General features: G+C 36.0%; 1 protein-coding gene and 1 long non-coding RNA gene across 3 annotated transcripts in view; one reads left to right on the plus strand and one right to left on the minus strand.

Annotated features, from left to right (window-relative positions):
• The window catches only part of LOC128638575 (uncharacterized), a 79,634-nt gene extending 64,099 nt beyond the window's left edge, over positions 1-15,535 (plus strand). Inside the window, exons 1-3 of one of the 2 annotated variants that reach the window (XR_008399108.1) lie at positions 6,832-7,081; positions 12,358-12,549; positions 13,950-15,535. This is a non-coding gene — a long non-coding RNA (uncharacterized LOC128638575). Of the gene's footprint in view, positions 1-6,831; positions 7,082-12,357; positions 12,550-13,949 lie in introns of those variants that run through there. The other variant, XR_008399107.1, reaches the window with a different exon arrangement.
• On the minus strand, positions 314-7,041 carry LOC128638572 (zinc finger protein 729-like). The gene is made up of 2 exons (XM_053690608.1): positions 6,966-7,041; positions 314-2,222 (listed from the first exon to the last, which is right to left on the minus strand). The coding sequence occupies exon 2, from the start codon at positions 2,175-2,177 to the stop codon at positions 681-683; it is 1,497 nt and encodes a 498-aa protein (XP_053546583.1). The 5' UTR covers positions 2,178-2,222; positions 6,966-7,041; the 3' UTR covers positions 314-680.
• Positions 15,536-17,527: the final 1,992 nt, after the last annotated feature.

Consider the following 17,527-nt stretch of genomic DNA (forward strand, 5'->3'; position numbering starts at 1 on the left):
AGTCTGAGGTCTATGAGGTTACACAAATCTACAGTGATGAAAATTTACCTTTAAGTTATGTTAACTTTTTGTTTTCAACTGTGCATTTTTTCTTGTCTTATTTTGCCTTTCAATTGGAAAGCAAGTGCTTAACATAAAAGTCAGGTGATTTAAATCCACACTGTTTTATAATATGGACTCTATTGTTTTGGGATATGGTCCTCAGTAAATAGTAATGCTCTGAACCATTATACTATTAAAGGGACACTAAACCCACATTTTTTTCTTTCATGATTCAGATAGAGCATGCAATTTTAAGCAACTTTCTAATTTACTCCTATTATCAATTTTCTTAATTCTCTTGCTATCTTTATTTAAAAAGCAGGAATGGGATGCATAGGAGCCGGCCCATTTTTGGTTGAGAACCTGAGTTATGCTTGCTTATTGGTGGGTAAATGTAAGCAAACGCTATCCATGATGCTGAATCTAAAATAGGCTGGCTGCTAAGATTTACATTCCTGCTTTTAAAATAAAGATAGCAAGAGAACGAAGAAGAATTGATAATAGGAGTAAATTAGAAAGTTGATTAAAATTACATGCTCTATCTGAATCATGAAAGAAAAAAATTGGGTTCAGTGTCCCTTTAAGTAAAGTTAGAAATAGTTTTGTAATCCTGACAATATACTAGGGCAACAGACAATTTACTTGATGTGCTTGCAAAGCATGTGATGCTGCAAAGCACCAAGGTCCCCAAAGCTCATGTGACAGACATCACATTGATGAGGTCTTTCTCCTGTGTGGATCTGCTGATGACGCGTCAGCTCCCCAGCATCACGGAACCTACGATGGCAAATCTGGCACTGGAAAGGCTTTCCACCAAAATGAGTGTACTTGTGACGTGTAAGATGTGAAGTTCTCTTGAAAGCTTTGCCGCAGGTCTTGCAGATGTGAGGTTTCTGCTGTGAGTGTGCAATGCTGTGCCTCTGGAGGTAGGAGAGATACTCAAATATCCTAAAACACACTGGACATGTGTATACCTTCCTGGGAGCTGAAGATCTTGTGGTACTATTTTGTGAACTATCTGAGTTAGGTTCCTTGGTTACTTTGTCCATTTCCGTTGCTTTTGGTTCCTTGACAACCACATTGTATGGCAACCCTTGGTTATCAATAAGCAGAAACCTCCTAAATGTGTAATTTCCCGTCGGCTTGTCTATTTGTTTGTCTGTTGTGGCATCAGCTTGTACTTTATTTGGAGTAATAATTGAACTTCTGAATATTTTCTGTTTATTTGGATTCAAACAGTTATTTGTTTCAGTCTTAAAAGCAGAAATACTGCAACTTTCATTTTGAGCAAATGAAGCACTTTGGGAAGCCATGTTCTTGTAAGGAAATCTATGTTTATCGTGGATTATTTGGTTCACTTTGTTCATTGAGTGTGGTGTAGATTCTTGCCCTGTTATTCTTATTTTTTGCCATGTATCAGTTGTACATTTCTGATGTGGAACCATAATCCTTTTATGGGTATGATATAAAGGAAGCCCCAGATAAATGCTGGATTCTTCACAGAGATTTGCCTTATTCTGAGGCAACATGTCTTCGGTTGTTGAACTTTTCATACTGCTCTTTGTTCTCTGGCAGAAAACTTGAGATGGTTCTTTGGTATCAGCATGGGTGAAAGATTCCAGTTTAATATCCTCTCTGGCAAGTTGTGCATGTGTCTTTTCCCTTGGTTGAAGTAAAGTACGTCCAACATCTCTAACCTGAATGGGCAACTTTTTCATATCTATTCCATAAACTGGTTTTGTTGCAGTTTTTAAATCACGGTAGTATTTGAAAAATGATACGTTTTCTATATGGTTAGTGGAGTCTGAGGGCCACACTGTCCTATTCTTCACTGTATAATTATAGACTGATTTCATAGCTCTTTCTTGAGGATATTGTTTTCCTATTCCAGCTACGCATTGTTCCCCCGAGGTAAAACCATTTCCATACTCTCTTTTTATTTTGGCTTGCAGCAGTCTTCCTTCCAGCTTTAAATGGCCGTCATTCACCATTCCCTGGACGGTCCTCTTTCCTAGTCTTCCAGTATTTGTATATCTGCTGTGGTTCACTTGCAAGCCATTACTTCTAAATATATTGTTTTTGTACCTCAGAGGATTATCCCCAGGTCTAGCCATTTCCCAGCCTTCAGGGTCCATTCATAAAATGGCTGCAGCTTGATTTTAATAGAAAATTCAATATGCCTATAGAGTAAAAGAGTAATGTTAAACGACCAGTAAATACAGTAGATTTGCATAATCAACTAATGAATGATAAAAATACAATGTAATAGAACTTAGTCTAAACTTCAAATAAGTAGTAGATTTTTTTCAGACAAATTTCAAAGTTATGTCTCTTTCCACTCTCCCACACCACGTGACAACCATCAGCCAATCACAAATGCATAAACATATATTCCGTGATTTCTTGCACATGCTCAGTAGGAGTTGGTGATTTAAAAGGTGTAAATATAAAAACTGTGCACATTTTCTTAATGGAAGCAATTTGGAAAGTTGTTTAAAATTGCATGCTCTATCTGAATCATGAAAGTTTAATGTGTGTCCTTTTTATATTAGATGTAACAAATAGCTTTACTTTTTTAAATGTATCTGTTTTATGATTTTATTATCAAACAATAAACATTTTTTGGGGTGTGAGGGTGGAGAACTCCAGATAACATGCCAGGCTGTTATTACATTTTGCAGACATTTTCTATTAAAGTCTTTTTTTTTTTTTAATTATTATTCTTACAACTTTGTGTTGGTATTAGGAATGAGAATGAAAGATTGCACTGTAGTATTGTTTTGCAATTGCTAAAAATGACAAAAAAGTTGTAATTTTTGAGCAATCGGGATTGTTGCCACAGCTATAACCCAAACATTTGTTTTTGTTTTGAAGTTTGACAAATATATTATTTAGTTGGATTTCTGGTGCATTTGGAAGAATAATGTAAATCAGTATTTTCAGAGATATGTCTGCATGTGCAATAAAAATATAATAGTTTGTGTTACAGTGTATAATATCTCTTTTTTGGAATATCAAAGTATTTTATGAAACACATTGCAGGTTTGCATAACTTGCATAAAGTTGATTTCAGTGAATACCTTTTCAGAGTAGTTTGTGTATACTTTTTTATGCTGGATTTGATACACACTGTTAGATTAACAGTGTTAACATTTGTGAAGAAACGTATCACATTATGGATTTTTGGATATCGTAGTGTGCATGTATTGATTTGTAGTTTTCATACATTTGCAGAATAGTGGCATTAGTGTCTTTATATTAATATATTTATATTTGATTTTGCTTTCATCATCATAGTGTGTGAATGTGTTTTATTTTTAGATTTACCACATACACAGAATCCTAAAATCAAGTTTTACATTTACATCAAGTAAGCAATTCAATTACATATTTCCCAACGTTTAAATGTATAATTTCACAGAATTAAGCAGAATTACATATTCTGGATGTATCATATTTCTAAGAAATATATTAAATGTAGTCTCTATTTTAAATTGGACAATAAAATAGATGGGTTAAAGGGGACTAGAAATAAAGGCATGTTACTAGGTTTGCAAATGACCTTCTACAAAACTACTGGGATGCCATAGTCTGGTCCTAAAGCCTTACAGCTCCTGACAGCCAAATTCCAACATGGCAACTCATATCAGCTTTTGTGAGTTATATGCCCATATTGGTCTTCCGGTGAGGCTGAATTCCCTGTAAACCCCATCAGCCAAATGCCTACATGAGACCTCAGATCAGACCCTACTGCTTGCAGCCATTGTTAGTTATACGTTTATACTGGGCCCCAGATCTGACCCATTCTGTTAAATGTCCAGTTGTTTTTTTGTTTTATTTGTGTGTGTTTTTTTTTTTAATTATTATTATTTTATTACACACACTTTGACTGCCACACCACACTTCTGACATTCCTAGCAGCGGAGGGGTTAATCAGTAAGCTGTTCTGGGTAATATTTGCTGTAGTGTAGGGATTACTCTTCCACCTGAAACCTCCCACTGACCTGATGCCTCCCCAAACATCTCCCCCCCCCCCCCCACTGGTCAATATTTAATATATTTATTTTCTGTGTAGGGATCCCTCCTCAACTTACCATCTTCCTGATCCCCCCAAAGAGCTCTTTAACCCTCCACCTCCCAAAGGTCCCTGCCATATTTGTTACTGGCAGCCATTCTGCCAGTAACAAGTTTAAGAATGTTTTATTTTTCCCCCTGTAGTGTAGGGATACCCCTCACCATCCCCACCTCCCTCTCCAAACGATCACCTTTTTTCTGTAGTGTACTGACTCACCTCCCCCTCCAGTTTTTTTGTAGGATATGTACCCATCCCTCCCTCTTTCATTTGTCGTAGTGTAGGGACCCACCCCTTCTGTGCTGCCCATCTGCCTCCTTCCTTACCTGCCACCGGCACAGTGGACAGAGTGTCATTGTCTGTATTAATCAGCGATCTGGCTTCATATGGTAAGGGAGCATGATCAGTGCTCCCTTACCATATAAAAGTAGATGCCTTCTGTCCCCTGGTTGTGAAGCTGACAGTAGTGACCGCAACATGTTCCTCTGTGCTGGATTTAAGTACTACGATATGCAAATACATCAAAAAGGCACAAGGGGTTAAAGGGACACGATTGTCAAAATTTAAATTTTAATTATAAATGTGTTTTTTCAATATACTTCTATAACTAAAAATGCTTCTAGTAAAAGTTATTACTGTTTCAGCAGCGTACACACATATGTAGTGCATGTGGCCAGCATTTTAAATACTGCAGCTGCTCAAAACTCCACTGCGGCTTGTATCATGTCAGCAACTAACAAATTAAATAATTACCAGATGGCACAAGCACCTTAGGGTCTTTGAGCAGGTGCTACCTTTATAATGCTGGTGCACAATGCATACTTAAATACACTTTTGAAACAGCTATAGCTTTAAATAGAAGCATTTTTGCTAATACAAGTATATTACAAAAATGCTTATATTCAAAACTGAAATGAATCAATGTGGATTTCATTTTTGGCTAGAATGTCCCTTTAACCCCTTAACGACCAGCAAGGTACCCTGTCCTGGGCCTCTCTCTGCCGTGATCTCGCTAAAAGTAAAATAGACAAGAAATAGACAGGCAGAGGTACCAATGCAGAGAGGGACACTCGTTGGTGGCGTGGGAGTGTTAGAAGGGAGCGGGTGGGACCACTACGCTACAGAAAAAATTATCTTAGAGAGGCAGGGAGGGGGGGAGAAGGGAGAAGGAAGTAGAGGGGGATCCTATGAGGAGGGAACTATTAGAGGGTAGGAAAATGATCATAGGTGGGAAGGGGTTAAATGAGGGAGGGGAAGGGACTTGGGCAGCTACGCTACAGAGAAAAATGTTTGATTTTTTTTTTAATTAAAATAAATTTAAAATAATAGAAAAGTGGGTACTGGTAGACAGCTGCCAGTACCTAAGATGGAGGGAATTGGTTAGAAGGGGAGGGTTAGAGAGCTTTTTGGGAGATTCAGGGAGGTGGGAAGGTAAGGGATTAGTCCTACACTAAGGACAATAATAATAATAAAAATAAAAAAAAAGTATAAAACTGCATTATGGCAGACTGCCAGTACTGAAGATGGGGTGACCATTGGGGGTTGGGGAGGGAAGAGATCTGTTTGAGAGTGATCAAGGTAGGGATCAGGGGATAGGAATTGTCAGGTGGGAGGGTAATCTCTACACTAAAGCTAAAATTAACCTTACAAGCTCACTCCTGGGAATAATAAAAGTGTGGTGCGCAGCTGCAATTAGCGGCCTTCTAATTACCAAAAAACAATGGCAAACATGTATATTACAGACCTTGTTACTACAGCATTGGGGGGTAAACAGTGTCACTATACAGTAAAACTATATACAGTATGGGGGGGCTGGACCATGTCACAGACTACTGTGGTCACTATATAAAGTACTGGGGCGTGTAGGGTCAGGCCAGCCATCTCACTGAAAGACTACAGACTGTGTCACTAACTCACTATATACAGTACTGGTGGGTTAAACAGTGTCACTATATACAGTAATAGGGGGTCAGACCATCTCACATACTGTGGGCACAGGGTACCCCCCTTTGCAGACATGTAATCTGATTCACATGTTTTTTTTTCTGTGTTAAATTTAAAAAAAATAAAATAAAAAAAATATGTATCAAATTCACATTATTTTTTTGGGGGGTGGGGGGGGGCCTTCTTAGATTATTGCACCTGGGCCCTGTGGTTTCTAGTTACGGCTCTTACCCTAGCAATTTACCTGTTTGCTGAAAACTTCAAAAGTTATATGTTAAATAAGAACATTTCCTGGAAGGTTTGTTGAGCACATTTTTAAACACCAGCAATTCAATTAAACAAACACATTACACTTTATTGTGGGAGACTTCAGAAATTGGAAAAACAACAGAGACCGTTAGATCCAACAGGATTCTAATAAGGAACAGACAAATGGTTGCAAACAGGGAGAAACATAGCCCCGCCCACTCAGGCACAACCTAAACATGCCCTACTTATTTTAAAATCAGTCTTTACTGAAATAAAGTTATTTGCTGTAATTATGAGAATGCAGTTTATTGTATTGAAACTGCAGAACTTAAAGTTACATAATGATATGTGAATTGCAACACACAGCTAGCTCCCCGCAGACTGTATTGTTTTAGCTGCATGTCTCCAGATGACATAAAGAGGGCGGGGTCAGACATTAAAATAGAACAGTGAGGTACAATGTAACAGACACTGCAACATTTCTACGCCCCATAATACAGTATAATGTTTTTTTAGTGGTTAATTACACAGAGCTAAACTGAGGCTGTTATCCTGCATGTTTCTATCAGCCTTTGTAGTTGCTTTTGATTTATTTGTGCACTGATTCTGTGTGCATGTTGTATGTTCAGAGCAGCTGCAAGCTATCATCGTCTCTTACCTGATTTTCTGCCTTTCTTGGCTTTGCTTTAGGCAAGTAGTGGTTTGGGGGAGTGTATCTGAAGAGGAAGAGAAAGGTGCTTCAGTGGAATCGTTCCTGATGGAAACACAAGCCAAGTAGATGTGAAAATGTTATGTTCCTGAAATGCTTTTCCTGCTGTGCTCTTGTAAATTAATTTTCTCTTTACAGGTTTTATCTCATCATGTGCCCTGAATATTTTACTATATAGTAAGGACACAATGTATCAAAGAGCCAGAACCTTTTTTAAAAAAAAAACTATACTGTTTATAAATTATGTATTCCCTTTTTAATAAATTAAACGTCATTGTGATGAGAAAGGTCATGTATCCTGTACATAATGAGATTTTAATAGCAAACAATGGTTTAAACTGTTATCTTTATCTTTATAAACAATATTATTAGGAAGCAACGTAGTACTTACCCTATATGATAATGTGACACACTATTTGGAGTCTCTTCAGATCATAACATGAATGGTAGCTCTAAACTCAAATATTGTGTGAACAAAATACTGTTAAATCTATCATTATGCAATGACAGCATAATTATAGTTTCCTTCAAGACAAGTAGAGCAATAGTGGGAGTTTTTTTTTATTGTAATTGATATTAAAGTATTTTATTTGCTTCATTTAACACAGGGTGATTTAAAATGTGTTACAGTTTCCTTTTCTCTCTGAAAAACAGTTATGCTATGTATGATGGTGTTTATCTTATCAGACAGAAGCTTCAGTCCTTTGGATCAGTTTAAAGTAAAAATAAAATAATTTAAAGAGACAGTAAAGTCAAAATTAAACTTTCATGGGTCGGATAGAGCATGCAAATTTAAACAACTTTCTAATTTACTTCTGTTATCAAAATTACTTTGTTGATTAAAGCTTGGTGGGCTTATAAGAGTTCAGGAGTGTGCACGTGTCTTTAGTACTCTATGGCAGAAGTATTTTGCAACATTGTATAACAAAAGCTACAAATAATGTTGCAAAACACTGCTGCCGTAGAGTATTAAGGACACGTGCACACTCCTGAGCTCTTATGAGCCTACCTAGTTTTACTCTTCAATAAAAGTTACTAATAGAACAAAACAAATTTGATAACAGAAGTAAATTGGAAAGTTGTTTAAAATTGTATGCTCTACCTGAATCATGACAGTTTAATTTTGACTTTACTGTCCCTTTAAAGGGCCATTACAGTGATACAATTACATATTCTAATTCTTTAAAGCTTGTAATTTTATCACTAGCGGAGCTTGCAACTCTATATGTTTAGAGTACAGAGCATTGCTGGTTCCAAGCAGAAACAGCCACTGAGCCAATCATCAGATCTAGTTGCACAGCTTTGCAAGATTAAATACATAGGGGCAGATTACAAATGGCGCGTTAACAGTTACGCCTGAGCGAAAAGTAGTTTATTGTGGGTGTTTGTGCACGTCAGGTTTGCCACTCGTATTACAAGTTTAAAGTAAACATGATCGCTTGAGCGGAATTGTGATTTATGCTAGAATGATTACCACTTCCTCAGATCTCTGGTTAACTGTTTCACAAAACAAAAAAGTGTCACAAAACACATCAACAATACATTACAAAGTACAGTTACACTCATAATAACACTGTCTAATAAAAAATATTTAAAAAAAAATATTGCACAAAAAATTTATTATAAGGGCTTAAAAATTTGAGGTCTTGGGTGTAAGAAAAAAAAATAAATATATATATATATATACATACATACATGCTTTATGTGTGTACATATGTATTTATATGTGTGTGTATATATGCATTTACATACATATATAAATACATATGTATATATATATATATATATGTGTGTGTGTATGTATGTATATGTGTATATATATATATATATATATATATATATATACATATATATATATATATATATATATATACACATACACACACAGTGGGGCTAAAAAGTATTTAGTCAGCCACCAATCGTGCAAGTTCTCCCACTTAAGAAGATGAGAGAGGCCTGTAATTTTCATCATAGGTATACCTCAACTATGAGAGACAAAATGTGGAAACAAATCCAGACAATCACATTGTCTGATTTGGAAAGAATTTATTTGCATATTATGGTGGAAAATAAGTATTTGGTCACCTACATACAAGCAAGATTTCTGGCTCTCACAGACCTGTATCTTCTTCTTTAAGAGGCTCCTCTGTCCTCCACTCATTACCTGTGTTAATGGCACCTGTTTGAACTTGTTATCAGTATAAAAGACACCTGTCCACAACCTCAAACAGTCACACTCCAAACTCCACTATGGTGAAGACCAAAGAGCTGTCGAAGGACACCAGAAACAAAATTGTAGACCTGCACCAGGCTGGGAACACTGAATCTGCAACAGGCAAACAGCTTGGTGTGGAGAAATCAACTGTGGGAGCAATAATTAGAAAATGGAAGACATACAAGACCATTGATAATCTCCCTCGATCTGGGGCTCCACGCAAGATCTCACACCGTGGGGTCAAAATGATCACAAGAACGGTAAGCAAACATCCCATAACCAGAAGGGGGGACCTAGTGAATGACCTGCAGAGAGCTGGGACCAACATAACAAAGGCTACCATCAGTAACACACTACGCCGCCAGGGACTCAGATCCTGCAGTGCCAGGCGTGTCCCCCTGCTTAAGCCAGTACATGTCCGGGCCCGTCTGAAGTATGCTAGAGAGCATTTGGATGATCCAGAAGTGGATTGGGAGAATGTCATATGGTCAGATGAAACCAAAGTAGAGCTGTTTGGTAGAAACACAACTCGCCGTGTTTGGAGGAGAGAGAATGCTGAGTTGCAACCAAAGAACACCATACCTACTGTTAAGCATGGGGGTGGCAACATCATGCTTTGGGGCTGTTTCTCTGCAAAGGGAACAGGATGACTGATCCATGTACATGAAAGAATGAATGGGGCCATGTAGCGTGAGATTTTGAGTGCAAACCTCCTTCCATCAGCAAGGGCATTGAAGATGAAACGTAGCTGGGTCTTTCAGCATGACAATGATCCCAAACACACCGCCCGGGCAACGAAGGAGTGGCTTCATAAGAAGCATTTCAAGGTCCTGGAGTGGCCTTGCCAGTCTCCAGATCTCAACCCCATAGAAAACCTTTGGAGGGAGTTGAAAGTCTGTGTTGCCCTGCGACAGCCCCAAATCATCACTGCTCTAGAGGAGATCTGCATGCAGGAATGGGCCAACATACCAGCAACAGTGTGTGACAACCTTGTGAAGACTTGAAGAAAATGTTTGACCTCTGTCAGTGCCAACAAAGGATATATAACAAAGTATTGAGATGAACTTTTGATATTGACCAAATACTTATTTTCCACCATAATTTGCAAATAAATTCTTTCTAAATCAGACAATGTGATGGTCTGGATTTGTTTCCAAATTTTGTCTCTCATAGTTGAGGTATACCTATGATGAAAATTACAGGCCTCTCTCATCTTCTTAAGTGGGAGAACTTGCACAATTGGTGGCTGACTAAATACTTTTTTGCCCCACTGTATATATAGACACATAAATAGAAATGCATTGGAGTCCTTTACAGTCAAGTAGATGAAAACATGTGAACTCATATTTATGCAATATTCATATTTAATAAAGTGTTTAACTATGCATTTACTGTAAATATTTCACATTCCAATGTTCTGCACATATAATATGTTCTAGGTATTTATAAATAGATATTCCTATACATATCTGTAGATACATATATATAATTATCATGTCAATGTATAGGTATTGATATATATTGTACTAACATACCATCAGATAAATGTAGTAATATGTATTTATGAATAAATAGAACATATTCTGCTATGTCAAGAACATTGGATTGTGAAATATTCATATTTTTATGTTGGGTTAGCGCACATGAGCATATGAGATCATGTTTGCGCGCGACTAGGGTGTTGACTTCTATAGGGGATACATTATATTCTAAGTTTGGCTTTTTACGTGCATCGGATTCGCCAGTGAGCGAAAACTGTTTACTTTCAATTTGTAATACGTGCGCTATCCGACGCATGCAAAAATCTTACTTCAAGAAGAGTTAGAGCTCGAACAGAAGTGTTACATACCGCTCAGAAGTTCTAAATTTCGCATGCAGGGTAATCCCAGTAGTGAGGATTTCTAAAAGAAAGTTGGAGATAGGAACAAAAGGGGTGAGCAAGCCTGAGCATAAGATTAGGGTAACAGGACAAAAGATGACAGATCTGGGGTATGGAATGAGTTTTTAGAGAACTTTAATGAAATAAGGATATGGGGGAGGAAGATTCAGCGGAAGAGTTACAAATGCTGCAGGGAGTGCAGGCTTTAGGGCTTATTTTAAAGGGAATTGTGTGCAGATACCTGGCCCAGGGAATAGGTGGAGAAAGATTGGACAAATAACTTAGCTTTGCTAGAATTGTTCCCCATAATATTAACTGGGAGCATTGGGTTGACTTTAGGAGAAATGAGGAAGAGAAAAGTGGTTCTTAGAGTGGTTGTGGCATCTTTGGAAGAAAGGTGTAAAGAATGGACAGTTGAGCTCAGTGCTAACGGGGGGTAGCATTCTTTGCACAGTTATATGGTGTCAGTGTATCTGTGAGTAACATTAAATAAACTACATATGTATCATAGAATCTAATATTTCATTTTATAGCTACAAAATCCAATTTGATATGAGCTGGTCTTGGCTGGGTGAAACAACCCCCCTTCTTCTTGCTCTGAAATATTTGGTCATTAGTTCAGGCAATTTATTCCAAAGAGATGGTCATCTATATGGCTGTGTATTGCAAATCTGAGATCAAACATTAGACACGTTCTCCTGATTAACATAGCATCTAAGAGTTAAAAAGAGAGCATCTGTCTCATTAACCAGCACAAACCCCTGGGTTGATGGAGCCAATAGTCTGTGTTTTGGTGGAAGATATGATCAGAAGCCTTTTGAAGATTCTCACCATTTTTTTCTGATCTGAGAGAAGCATATGCCAACAGACATGTCTGAGGATTTCTTTTGAAGCTTAAATAGATTCAGAAAGAGAACCAGTTTTAGCTGAAGAAATGACTCATTCCATCTAGGTGTTAAGTTACCCCTGCTGTTAAGATACATACCATATACTGAACCAAACAGAGATACATGTTTAACCCTATGAGTGCTGAAAGCATATAAGAATTTAAATCTTGATTTAAAAAAAAGAGAAGTTAGAAATTCAGCTATATTAAAAAAAGTATAATATATATATATATATATCCTGAGAAGAAATGCCTAACAGTAACATATTAGATAAGTGTATAATGAACTTAATGAATAGCTGTATGGTAGATGTATAAATGTTTGTTTCAAAATGGTAACATTTGTTTCTTTATTTTACAGACAGACTCAAAGAAGCATTAACTTTTGGAGAAAAAATACATAGGCTTTGGGCCCAGTATATTCTTGGGGACACTTTCTTGAACAAAGAGAGATTAACACATTGGGATCTGTTACTTTGGCATATTGTGAGTGAGCCCTCCATAGATGACCCACGAGAACTCTGGAAGCGGAAACATTGATTTGCTTATTTGGGTGAAGTATAAGAAACTGTTAAATATATAACTTGATATTTTAAAGCAAATGCATTAATTGTTGCTACAGTCTAATTGCAGTTAGTACATTTAAAAGGGCACAGTTTATATTTCAAGCTTGTGTTTCATAGCCCTGTGTAGTTTAAAACTAGTCTTCTGTATACTAAGTAATTCATTTATTTGCTAGATAAATATCCTTTGTGTTGCATATTTCTAAGGCAGGCTTATTATTATTATTAATAAGAGTAAATTCCTCTGGTGTGTATTAAGTTATTTGCTATATATATATATATATATATATATATATATATATATATATATATATATATATATACATATATTTTAGAATTTGCCTTATTGCTGATAAGTAATTTATTTCAGCTCAGAGAAATTGGCTGTTAAAGCATCTTGTTATATCCTTTAACTAAGCACTGTTAAAGTTAGTGATCCATACTCTGGTATTTTAATGTAATCCAATGTGAATAAGTAATTTGTAAAGGTATATTTTATAATCTTTTTATAGAATATTGTAACAGTTTAAGCTTGTATAGTTTGATTCATATCTGGTTTCTATAAATATAATTCAATGTGTTTATAACTTTTTAACTAATATAAATAATTTAGGAATTTATATTAATTTTAATTGTTTCGTATATGCATTTTATTGGGGGTTTGTTTTAAAGAATAATTATTAAATATATTGTATTATAACCCGGCCATATACTGACAATGGGGTAAAAGATCTGACTAAAAGGCTTGTTGTTAAGAAAATAGCTAAAACTTGGGGTAGCAAGGTAGCAGGGGATAAAAGGGAGCCATTAACAAAGGAGATGTTAATGCAATGGTTAACTTGTTTGGGCAGAGTGTGCAAGGATGAAGGGGGATCTTAAATTGTTAACATATAATGGGGCATTAAGGCTCATTAGTAGCTAAATAAAATAAAAAAACAGCAGTCAGGGCTCAATGGAAAGGAATGTCAGGGTTGGTGAAGATGATGGGTGATGTCGTTGATAAGGAGATCTAAGACAGGCAGGGAAGGAAAGGGCAGTGGTTGCAATTTAAGGGCAATAGGGGGATCAAACATGCCCAGTAGAGGGCATTAAGCATTACACGGCAACAGCAAAAGCAAAGGGACATTATTTCTTATACACAGGGATGGGTCTAACCTAACAAAGTTTTACAGCTGGTTGTTAAAGGGTTGGGAAAGAAATTGCTTTGCCCCACATTCATTTAGGATAAGCACACTACGTGGAGCTGCACAGAAGAGTAGATTAAGAAGCTGCATCTTACAGATACTATTTTAGGGTAGAAAAAATGGGAAAATAAAATAAAAAATTATTTCATTAAAGTTCTGTTATTGCAGATTGAATGGTTACTAACATTGTTTGTCATTGATTTTAGGAAGAGACCTACGCATTTGGATAATGGGGCATTCCAACGTATATTGACCTGAAGTTAGAGCGGCTCATTCAGCATGGGACAGACGGCTGGGATTTAGCGAAAAACAAGCCAACTTAAGGTGGATATGTAAAAGGGGGATGAGATGAAGAGAGTTATAGCACCTATTATACAGTGAACAAGAAGAAGATGGGGAATACCGTACTCATCATACATCTAGGAGGGAATGACACAGGAAGTGGCATGGTAACAGAACTGAGGGAGCAGATCGAGGATGTCTTCAAGTGGTTGGGGGTAGCTTGGAAGGGTGTTAGTCCTATGTTTCATGCTGATATCCAGACAGCATTGGAGGTGGGAGACTCAGAGGGCGGTGTATAGGAACAGAAAAAAGAACAACCAAACGGAAAAGACGGAAGTAATTAAAAAATTGGCCTTTGTATCAGACTTTAGTGAGATTAGTGTCAAGTTACATAAAGTAATGTGTAGGAATTGGTTTATGTTAAGGGATTCTATGCCTGACATTGAGGCATTTAAAAATCCTCCTTTATCTTCCTTTAGGAAAGGTAATTCCATTGGTAAACAATTAGTAAGGGCTAAAGTTAAACCCTCAAGGAATATTCAAAGGGTGTTTAGACCAATAGAAAATGGAACCTTTCCGTGTTTAAGTTGTTCCCATTGTAACAGCATTATTAAAGGTAAAACTATTAGCCATCCCTTCTCTGGTAAACTCTTTAATATCAAAGGTCACTATAACTGTAAATCTTCTTATGTTGTGTATGCGCTCAAATGCCCATGTGGCCTATTATATATTGGGGAAACAATACAACCCCTTAAGGATCGCTTAACACAACATAAGCCTACTATTAGGAACCCTAAAATGCGACACCTTCCTGTCCCATACCATTTTTTTGAGAGGGGACATCAGGTGAATCAATTGAGATTTATGGTATTAGATCAGGTGTCTAAAGGTACTGTAGGCTTAACAGGGAGAAAATGTTACTGAAAAAAGAAGCTATGTGGATACATAGACTTAGTACGTTATACCCTAAAGGCCTTAATAGGGAATACAATCTTACTGGCCTTTTCTAATTTTTCTGTTGCTTTTTCTTATAATTCTTTTTGTAAGGCATATTGAATAAAAAATTATGAAAAATAATTGATGGTTGAGTAGGGAAGAACTAGAATAGGGTTATAAATATATCATATATTAACATCTAATATTTGGTTCAGATTTTTAGTGAAGAAATGTATAAGGAATCCAATTTAAGGTTTAATTTGTCTAATTATGTTTGATATTATAATTATTTAATGAAAAAGATTGTTTGTATACAAAGATGGTTATTACTTTTGTTATTAATTGGTTTTCCTTTAAAATGGTTTATTTTTAGTTAAAATTTGTTGGCACTTTAAATTACTGACTAGTCACATCATGTTGTTTATGATGTCATAATTGATAGGGGGTGGGACTGTTTGGCTATTTAAGAACTGCATGTTACATTTATTTTTATTGAGCCTGAGGAGGGGGGTGTGAACCCCGAAACGTTGCTCTGTCTGTACTGCTGCCTAAGTAAAAAGCACATTGAATTGAACTTTTGGAGTGTCTGCCCATTCTTTTCTGCAATGTGAATGACAAACATAGCTCATCATGGGCATCTAAGGGGTTAATAAAAGTGTATTATATTAAGGGACAAGCTATATGACAAGGTGTTAGACTGGGAAGGGCTCAAAGGAGTATTTGTATGTGTCTGTGTACATATGTATATTTATTTATGTGTTCACACATATATTATATACTGTATATACACCTACACACATATGCAAATACTTTCACTCACACCCTTTCCAGTCCAACACCTTGTCATATACCATTTCCCTTAAAACATTTATTTTAATAATAAACATATATTTTCTTTTTATATGCATAAATATAAATAAAATACATTATTTTAATATACTAATAAAAATGTGATAAGCATAACACTGTACACTCAACATATAATATGTCACCAAATAAAGCTTGAATCTGGAAAAAAAAAATAGTCCTCTTTATTGTTCAGACTGCAAGAGTTCAAACTGCAACAAAGCTTCCTTGGAATGAGACAAAACAGAAAATAACTTTCATAGTGTAACACAGTATCCACTATATCCAAAAGGTAACAAAATGGCAATACTCACATTTGTTTGAACTACAATGGCTCTTGGTATAAAGTATGGTTAACTTAAAGGGATAAAAAGGTCAAAATTAAAATGTACCCTGGTGCATTTATGTTGAATAGAAGCATTTTTGCAATATATTCCAATTAGCAAAACTGCTTCTAGCTAAAGTTACACCTGTTCAGCGCAATAGACACATATGCTGTGAGGTGGTGGTGTGGTATGCATTGTGTCTGTGAAGAATTAAAGGGATAGTATATACCAGTTTTCATTTAACTGCATGTAATAGACACTACTATAAATAATAATATGCACAGATACTGATCTAAAAATCCAGTATAAAACCGTTTAAAAACTTACTTAGAAGCTCCCAGTTTAGCACTGTTGAAAAGGTTAACTGGAACACCCGCTGCAAGTGGTTCTATAGCAAAAAGTGAAGACTCTCCCCCCTTTATCTGCATATGAAAAGACTCTTTACACAAACATAAGCAAGCTGGAATAGGTATACATCAGTATTCTCCTAAAACTTTGGTGCTTTGTTAGGAGTCTGAAAATCAGCGCAATGTTATTTATAAATAAGCAAAACTATTCAATTTAAAGGGACAGTCTAGGCCAAAATGAACTTTCATGATTCAGATAGAGCATGTAATTTTAAACAATTTTCCAATTTACTTTTATCACCAATTTTGCTATGTTCTCTTGGTATTCTTAGTTGAAAGCTTAACCTAGGAGGTTCATTTGCTAATTTCTTAGACCTTGAAGCCCACCTCTTTGAGATTGCATTTTAACAGTTTTTCACCACTAGAGGGTGTTAGTTCACGTATTTCATATAGATAACACTGTGCTCGTGCACGAGAAGTTATCTGGGAGCAAGCACTGATTGGCTAGACTGCAAGTCTGTCAAAAGAACTGAAAAAAGGGGCAGTTTGCAGAGGCTTAGATACAAGATAATCACAGAGGTTTAAAGTATATTATTATAACTGTGTTAGTTATGCAAAACTGGGAAATGGGTAATAAAGGGATTATCTATCTTTTAAAACAATAAAAATTCTGGTGTAGACTGTCCCTTTAAGAAAATAAAAAAAAGCTGTATAGGCTACATAAATGGATCATCTACAAAACATTTATGCAAAGAAAAATCTAGTGTATAATGTGCTTTTAGAAGGGACAGTAAAGTCAAAATTAACCTTAAATGGATTGGATAGAGCATGACATTTTAAACAATTTTCCAATTTACTTCTGTTATCAATTTTGCTTAGTTTTCTTGGTATCCTTTGTTAAAGTGTTTTTAAACTTTAATGAATAAAAGCCCAAGATAAAAAAATAATCTTAAAAACAGGGGCACTTTAATTCATTAAAGTTTACAAAGACGATTAACGGACGATCGGCATTATGTTTACCATAACGCAAAGGTAAGTATTTTAAAA

This window comes from Bombina bombina, chromosome 8 (assembly GCF_027579735.1).
Source record: "Bombina bombina isolate aBomBom1 chromosome 8, aBomBom1.pri, whole genome shotgun sequence".
Taxonomy (NCBI): Eukaryota; Metazoa; Chordata; class Amphibia; order Anura; family Bombinatoridae; genus Bombina; species Bombina bombina.